At 39.6% G+C, this 9280-nt stretch overlaps 1 protein-coding gene across 3 annotated transcripts in view; it reads left to right on the top strand.

Moving 5' to 3' along the window:
• The window catches only part of Dync2h1 (dynein cytoplasmic 2 heavy chain 1), a 238380-nt gene that overhangs the window by 107500 nt on the left and 121600 nt on the right, over positions 1 to 9280 (top strand). For all 3 annotated transcript variants that reach the window (XM_021171442.2, XM_029481794.1, XM_029481793.1), the window contains 2 exons: positions 2420 to 2543; positions 3213 to 3334. In XM_021171442.2, the coding sequence (XP_021027101.1) occupies positions 2420 to 2543; positions 3213 to 3334 (246 nt within the window). The remainder of the gene's footprint in view (positions 1 to 2419; positions 2544 to 3212; positions 3335 to 9280) is intronic.

Genomic DNA, 9280 nt, shown 5'->3' with positions numbered 1-9280 from the left:
CAGGCAACCCTGCGCTCCCGCTACCCCGGCGCTGATCTGGCCGGATGTGGCCTGTGGCCCTACTCAGGCCGGTTTCTGCTTCCCTAACTAATCTAGCTATCTTTCTTATTGGCATTCCTTTCTGTCTTCTAAGCTCCTGACAGCATTCTGAGTCTATGCTAGCCCATATCAACAGACTTCCCTTTCTCCTGCAAAGCTTTCCAGAGGCTCTGCACCATGTTAGTGGGAATATTTCCAGCCACATTTCCATTCTCACTGTGTTCATCTTTCCATTTTTACAAATACAGTGACTATGTGAACTGAAGGTTCTTATCCCACATCTTTAAGAAATTCAGTCTGAACATGTTAAGTAACTTGTGTGAAATCACTTCTAGCAGTGACTAGCCCAGGTCTCTCTGGCTTCATATTTCATGGTCTTAGAGGTAAGGATCACTGTAAAAATTGCTTGGCCTTACCTAAAATCCAAATTGACATATTTTCTGACAGTGTCATTTGGTCAAGTCATTTTCCAGGTCTTGCTTTGTTCATCATGTATTCCCAATATTTATTAATAAATATTTTTGAAGAGCATAGTTTGCATGTCCATCCCATGCTCAGCTCAGCACTACCTTCTTAGATTGCTCTCTTAGTTACTCTCCAGATGCTGTGATAAAATACTGTGACAAAAACCACTTAAGGGAGAAAGGGCTTGTATACCATTCACAGTATGGTTCAAGGCTGCAGAAGCTTGATGTAACTGGGGTCACATTAGATCCAGTGTCAGGAACCAAGAGAGATAACTGCTACAGGTCACCATGCTTTCTTCTCTATAGTCTAGGGTCCCAGCCCCTGGGGCTTTTTCCCACTTGGATTGCCTAATGTGGGTAATTCCTCATAGGAATGCTAGAGGGTATTCTAATCTAGAGAATCCCTGCCAAAGCAAAGGCTTATCTTCTAGGTGATTCCTGACCCTGATGAGATGATAATCAGTATTAACCTTACATTGGCTAAAAAGAAATAGGTATTTCCAGTATGATAACATCCCACCCTGAGTTCATCTCACTATGAGGATGTGCCACCATAAGGGTAGCACACTATGAGCATGCCTGACTGAGATAGCAGCCCAGTGTGAGGACATCCCACAGCAAGAGTAGACCACTGTAGAAGCATTCTACTGTTGAGGCTATGTCTCACAGGGGAAACTGAACTTGATAGTGAAAAGCAGACAAGTTTTTTTTCCAAATGCTAGCTATCTTCTTCATCCACAGAGCAAATGCAAATGCCTACTCCCTCTGAATTATCCCCCTCACTGTCTATGGTCTCTTTTCTATTTGAAGGTTGTCTCTAGGACACCGCTTAAGTCCATCAAGTTAGCTGTCTCTGCCTTCAACCTTCCTGGAACAGGGCTCAGCTTCCTGAATAGCACATGTCCCCTTATCCCCTCACTAGACAGAATGGCTGCTTCTGTTGCATTAACTTCACCTGCCCATTTTCTGCAATTGTACAGTTACAGCTGTATTCTGGTACCTTTTCTCCAGTTGGTCTACTTCCTGTTGTTGGCATTGTGGCGGCCTATCAGTTTTTTTGTGGATCATTCTTAATATTTCCTTTATTATTTCTCAGACTAACTTTTGTCTAAATACATAGTACAGAGACTATACTGAAATTTCAAGGTATGTGTAATCATATCAAAATATAAATATATTTTCTCTGCAAGTGATTATTCAAAGTACTAACTAAGGAAGAGAGGAATGCCTGATAATCTTTAAGAATGGCCCTTATTTAGTAATTTAATCCTTACATAGTAGAAAAGCATTGTGTTTTCACTACAGGTTACTGATGAAGAAAACATTCTGTGAATTTGGTACTTTGGGGATGGTTTGAATAGAGGGACAGGGAGAGGAAAATAGAGGGTGGTTAAGAAGTACAAGAGAGAATAAGGGAGGAATGAGTGAGTTAGAATAGTATAAGATATAAGCTGGAAAGGGCTGAGGATTGACTAGGTGTGGGGCCACTTAGCTTCAAGTCTTTGATTGAACGTTGGTGCTGGGGTTTGTATTGCTGAGATCCATGTTGGTGATAGGAGTCTTTTTACCTCTCAAGAGAGAGGTTAGGCTGAGGTGGTGTGTTAGGAAGTTCCTTGAAGACTACAGGAGCATGTCTGGACTATGAGAATGTGCAATACTTGACATGTTGGGAGAGTGTGATTCTCGCACTCCAGGCCTGGCTCCAGGTTAGTCAAGGGGTGGCAGGTAGACTGTCTCACGCTCTCAAAGCTTGTGCTTCTTGTTCATTAAAACATGATGGCCGATAGCTCTGTGTTAAATCTTCACAACCTCGTATTGTTAACTGATTGGCTGTAAGTACTATTCATGTCATGTTTATTTAGAAAAAGCAATTTTGATTTGGTCATATTTGAGTTATTGTGCCTTCTTCTTAGCTTCCTTGCAAAAAGGGGAGTGAGAGAAGACATTGCAACTTTTGATGCGCGGAACATTCCCAAGGAGATCCGAGAGAGTGTGGAGGAGCTGCTCTTCAAAAACAAAGCCTCTTTCGATCCAAAGGTAGTTCCAGTTTTAAGCTACGTGTTTTCACTGTGGGACACTTTGGCTTGTCGTTACCAAGCATTTGTCTTGATCATCTAAAATCTTAAGTGAAAAAGACGACGCTTCAGCTTTACTGCCTACATAGGTTTGGATCTAGAGTGTACTGTCTGCTTATCCTTTTCTTTTCTCACTTTGCCCCACACCATTCCCAGCATTGCTTTTTCCTCTGCTGGGTACTTCAGTAGCAGTGGGCATCTATTTCCCCATACGTGTGTCAAACCTCAAGAAAGTTTAACTTAAATGATTCTGATACTTTTTAAATTCTTTATTTAAATGTTAAACCTTCTTTGACATCAGTAACAATGCTTTTAAACTTGCTCTCATTTAATATAAGCTTATCACATGTAGAAAGAAAATGCTATGTGCACTCTTTATAAATAAGACAGAACAGTCATGTTGGCTCGCGTGAATTCTGAAAGATCAGATGTGCTTAAAGGAGACTGACTTAAAATTGCAAGTAGAGTTCATAAATACTTATATTTCTTTCAATAAAGAACATTTTACTATAGTTTAAACTATCAGTTAAAAGCCTAAGTAAAATAAATGTGTAGATAAAATGTTGACATTAACTTTATGTGCATCTGATATTAAGTCAGTTATTGAATACCTTGTAATAATTTTTTTCAGAATGCTAAGCGTGCCAGCACTGCAGCTGCTCCTTTGGCTGCTTGGGTTAAGGCCAATGTACAGTACTCCCATGTCTTGGAACGGATTCAGCCTCTGGAAACAGAGCAGTCAGGATTAGAATTGTAAGTCAAATGCAAAGTATGGGGTGGTCTGAACTGCATTACAGACAATTTAATACGTGTATTATATTATTTACATTGTATGGTTTTGGCTTATTTGACAAAATTAAATTTCCATAAGTATGTGGGTTTATTTCTGGGTTTTGAATGGATGCCATTGATCCACCTATCTGTTTTCTATACCAATACAGTGCAGTTTTTGTTACCATTGTTCTGTAGTATAGCTTGAAATCAGGGATAGTGATCCCTCCACAAGTTTTTTATTGACCAGGATTATTTTAGCTCTCTTTAGTTTTTTGTTTTTCATATGAAGTTGAGAATTGATCTTTCAAGATCAGTAAAGAATTGTGGTAAAATTTTGATGGGGATTGCATTGAATCTGTAGATTGCTTTTTTTTTTTATTAGATATTTTCTTTATATACATTTCAAATGCTATCCCGAAAGTTCTCTGTACCCTCCCTCCCTCCTGCTCCCCTACCCACCCACTCCCGCTTCTTGGCCCTGGTGTTCCCCTGTACTGGGGTATATAAAGTTTGCAATACCAAGGGGTCTCTCTTCCCAGTGATGGCCTACTCGGCCATCTTCTGCTACATATGCAGCTAGAGATATGAGCTCTGGGGGTACTGGTTAGTTCATATTGTTGTTCCACCTATAGGGTTGGTAACCCCTTCAGCTCCTTGGGTGCTCTCTCTAGCTTATCCATTGGGGGCCCTGTGTTTCTTTTTTTTTTTTTTTAATGTAGATTGCTTTTTTAAGGTGGCCATTTTCACTATATTAATCCTGCCTATCGATGAGCATTGGAGATCTTTTCATCTTCTGATATCTTCTTCCTCAAATTTCTTCTTTAGAGACTTAGGTCTTTCACTTGTTTGGTTAGAGTTGCACCAAGATATTTTATATTATTTGTGTTTTTTGTGAAGGTTTCACTAACTTCTTCCTCAGCCTGTTTATCACTGATGTAGAGGAGGCTACTGATTTCTTTGAGTTGATTTTATATCCAAACACTTTGTTCAAGGTGTTTATCAGCTATAAGAGTTCTCTGGTAGAAGTTTTGCAATACTTTGACTTCTTCCTTTCCAATTTGTGTCCCCTTTATCTCCTTTTGCTGTCTTGTTGCTCTAGCTAGCACTTCAGGAACTATATTGAATAGCTAGGGAGAGAGTTGGCAGTCTTGTCCCTGAATGTAGTGGAATTGCATTAAGTATCTCTGCATTTAATTTGGTGTTACCTATTGGATTGGTGTATCTTGCTTTGTGTTTAGGTACGTGCCTTGTATCCCGGCTCTCTCCAAGACTGTTAATATGAAAGGGGTGTTGGGTTTTGTCAAACACTTTTTGGATATCTAGTGAGATTATTATGTGGTTTTCTTTCATTTTGATTATATGATGGATTACATTGACAGAATTTTTTTTTCATAAAAAACCGCGCTGGGATGAAACCTCCTTGATCATATTGAATGATGTCTTTGATGTGTTCTTGGATTCAGTTTGCGATTTTTTTATTGAATATTTTTGCATCAGTCTTCATAAGGGAAATTGGTCTGAAATTCTCTTCATTTGTTGATCCTTTGTGTGGCTGTGTTATCAGGGTGACTGTGTCCTCATGGAATGAATTTTAACAGTGTTCTATTTCTATTTTGTGGAATAGTTTGAGAAGTATTGGCATTAGCTCTTTGAAAACTCTGGTAAAACTCTGCACTAAAACCATCTGGCTCAGAGCTTTTTTGGTTGAGAGATTTTAATGTCTGCTTCTGTTTCCTAAGGGTTATAGGGCTATTCAGATAGTTTACCTGATCTTGATTTAACTTTGTTAATTGGTATCTGTCTGAAAGAAATCATCCATTTTGTTTATATTTTCCAATTTTGTGGAGTACAGTCTTTTGAAGTAATACCTAATGATTCTTTGGATTTCCTCGGTGTTTGTTGTTATGTCTCCCTTTTTATTTCTGATTTTGTTACTCTGGGTACTATCTGCCTTTTGGTTAATTTGGCTAAGGGTTTGTCTATCTTGTTGATTTTTTTCAAAGACCCAGCTTTTGGTTTCATTGGTTCTTTGTATTATTCCCTTTGTTTCTAACTGATTGATTTCAGCCCTGGGTTTGATTATTTGCTGCTATCAATTCCTCGTGTGTGTGTGTGTGTGTGTGTGTGTGTGTGTGTGTGTGTGCGTGTGTGCACACACATTTGTTATCAAGAACTTTGAGGTGTACTTTTAATTTGTCAGTATGAGAACTCTCCAACTTCTTTATGAAGGCATTTAGTGTTGTGAACTTTCCCTTTAGCACTGCTTTCATAGTGTCTCATGAACTTAGGTATGTTGGGTCTTCGTTTTCATTGATTTCTTGAAAGTGCTTAATTTTTCTTTTTTTCTTCCCTAACTCAGTGACCATTGAGTAGAGAGTTGTTCAGTTTCCATGGAATATGTAGGCTTCCTGTTGTTTCTGCTGTTGTTGAAGCCCAGCTTTAATCCAGGGTGATCTGATAGATACATGAAGTTATTTCAGTCTTCATGTATCTGTTGAGGCTTGCTTTGTGACCAAATATATAGTCAGTTTTGGAGAAGGTTCCGTGAAGAGTTGAGAAGAAGTCATATTCTTTTGTGTTTGAGTGAAATGTTCTATAGATGTCTATTAGATCCGTTTGCATTATAACCTAAGTTAGTTTCATTATTTCTCTATCTAGTTTCTGCCTCAATGTTCACTGGTAAGTATGGAGTGTTGAGGTCTCCCACTATTAATGTGTAGTGTTCTATGTATGATTTAAAGCTTAGTAATGTTTGTTTTATGAATGTGGGTGCCCTTGCATTTGGGACATAGATGTTCAGAATTGACTCTTGGTTCTTTGATGAATATAAAGTGTCCTTTCCTATCTGTTATGGTAACTTTTGGTTTAACATCTATTTTATTAGATATTAGAATGGCTACTTCAGCCTTTAGGGTGGGGGCGAGAGGGTCCATTTCCTTGGAAAACATTTTTTCAGTCCTTTATACTGATACAATGACTATCTTTGCTGTTAAGATACAGCAGGATGATGGATTCTGTTTATGCATCTTATGTCTTTTTACTGGGAATTGAGTCCATTGATGTTGCGAGATATTAATGAACAATAATTGTTACATCTTGTTATTTTAATGTTGGTGATGTTTGTGTGTGTGTGTTAGTGTGTGTGTGTTGCTCTTCTTTTCGTTTTAATAGTGTGGAATTATTTCTTGAGTTTTCATGAATGTGGTTACCCTCCTTGTGTTAAGAGTCATCCTTCTATTATCCTCTATAGGGCTGGGTTAGTGGAAAGGTAATGTTTAAATTTGGTTTTGTCGTGGACTATCTGGGTTTTTCTATCCATGGTGATTAAAATTTTGCTAGGTATAGTAATCTTGACTGATATCAGTGGTCTATTAGGATCTACAAGACCCCAGTGTCTGCCCTTCTAGGTTTTAGAGTCTCTATTGACAAATCCGGTGTAATTCTGATAGGTCTGCCTTTCTTGACTTTTTCCCCTTGTTGCTTTTAAAATTCTATGTTCTGTATACTATTTTGATTACTATGTGGCAGGAGAATTTTCTGATCCAATCTTTTTGGTGTTCTGGAAGCTTCTTCATCTTGTGTGTGTGTGTGTGTGTAATGTATTTTCTTCTTTTTTTTAAATTAGATATTTTATTTATTTACATTTCAAATGTTATCCCCTTTCTGGGGTTCCACACTTCAAACCTCCTATCACATTCTCCCTTCCCATGCTTCTATGCGGGTGTTCACCCCCACCCCCACCCACTCCCAGTTCACCGCCCTGGCATTCCCCTATACTGGGGCATCTAGCCTTTAGAGGACCAAGGGTCTCTCCTCCCATTGATGCCAGAAAAAGCCACTCTCCTCCCATTGATGCCAGAAAAAGCCACCCTCTGCTACATATGTGGCTGGAGCCATGAGTTCCTCCATGTGTACTCTTTGGTTTGTGGTTTTGTCCTGGGAAGCTCTGGGTGGTCTGATTGGTTGATGTTGTTCTTCCTATGGGGTTGCAAACCCCTTCAGCTCCTTCAGTCTTTTCTCTAACTTCTCCATTGGCATCCCCATGTGCTCAGTCCTATGGTTGTCTGTTAGCATCCTCATCTGTATTTGTCAGGCTCTTGGCAAAGCCTCTCAGGAGACAGCTATATCAGGCTCCTGTCAGCAAGCACTTACTGGCATCAGCAATAGTGTCTGGGTTTGGTGTCTGTATATGGGATGGATCCTCAGGTGTGGCAGTCTCTGGATGGCCTTTCCTTTGGTCTCTGCTCCACACTTTGTCCCTGAATTTCCTTTAGACAGGAACAACTAGGGATTAAAAATTTGGAGATGAATAGGTGGCCCCATCCTTCAACCAGGAGCCTTGCCTAAACTCTGGTTATGGTCTTTACAGGTTCTCCCTCCCCTTTGTTGTGTATTTAGCTATTGTCATCACTGTTGGGTCGTGGGAGCTTCTTGCTTTCCTAGCATCTGGGACTTTCTGGTGGTTACTCCCAGTTCCTCATCCCCTGTTGCTACACACCTCTCAATTTCCTGACCCTCTGTCTATCATCTCCTATTCCTCTCCTATTTTCCCCTCCCCCTCCTCTCCTCTCTTTCTCCTAAGTCTATTCTACCCTCTATATCCTGTAAGTATTTTGTTCTCCTTTCTAAGAAGGACTGAAGTATCCACACTTTGGTCTTCCTTCTTCTTGAGCTTCTTGTGGTCTATGAGTTGTATTGTGAGTATTCTGAGCGTTTTGCCTAATATTCACTTATCAGTGAGTACATAACATGTGTGTCCTTTGGTGACTGAGTTACCTCACTCAGGAGGTTCCCCAGTCCATCCATTTGCCTGCGAATTTCATGAAGTCATTGTTTTTTATAGCTGAGTAGTACTTCATTGTGTATATGTACCACATTTTCTGTTGAGGGACATCTGAGTTATTTCCAGCTTCTGATTATTACAAATAAGACTGCTATGAACATAGCGGAACATGTGTCCTTGTTATATTTTTGAGCATGTTTTGTGGAGTGGTATAGCTGGGTTCTCAAATAGTATTATGTCCAGATTTTCTGATGTACCACCAGACTGTTTTCCAGACTGGTTGTACCAGTGGACAATCCCACGAGCAATGGAGAAGTGTTCCTCTTTCTTTACATCCTTACCAGCATCCACATCCTTACCTGAGTTTTTATCTTAGCCATTCTGATTGGTGTGAGTTGGAATCTCAGGGTTGTTTTGATTCTCATTTCCCTGATGACTAAACTGTATTTCAGAGCAATAGTGATAAAAACCGCATGGTATTGATACAGAGACAGGCAGGTAGATCAGTGGAATAGAATTGAAGACCCAGAAATGAACCCACATACCTATGGTCACTTGATCTTTGACAAAGAAGCTAAAACCATCCAGTGAAAAAACAGCATTTCAACAAATGATGCTGGCTCAACTGGCAGTCAGCATGAAGAAGAATGCAGTTTGATCCATTCTTATTTACTTGTACAAAGCTCAAGTCCACGTGGATCAAGCACCTCTACATAAAACTAAATACACTGAATCTACTAGAAGATAAAGTGGGGAAGAGCTTGGAACACATGGGCACAGAGAAAATTTCCTGAACAGAACACCAATGGCTTATGCTCTAAGAACAAGAATCGACAAATGGGACCTCATAAAATTGCAAACCTTCTGTAAGGCAAAGGACTCTGTCAATAGGACAAAATGGCAATCAACAGATTAGGAAAATATCTTTACCAATCCTACATCCAATTGTGGGTTAATATCTAATATATGCAAAGAGCTCAAGAAGTTAGACTCCAGAGAACCAAACAACACTACTGAAAAATGGGGTACCAGAAATGAACCCACACACCTATGGTCACTTGATCTTTGACAAGGGAGCTAAAACCATCCAGTGGATAAAAGACAGCATTTTCAACAAATGGTGCTGGCACAACTGGTGGTTA

Source organism: Mus caroli, chromosome 9 (genome assembly GCF_900094665.2).
Source record: "Mus caroli chromosome 9, CAROLI_EIJ_v1.1, whole genome shotgun sequence".
Classification (NCBI taxonomy): Eukaryota; Metazoa; Chordata; class Mammalia; order Rodentia; family Muridae; genus Mus; species Mus caroli.
This window is presented reverse-complemented; position numbering and strand designations above follow the sequence as displayed.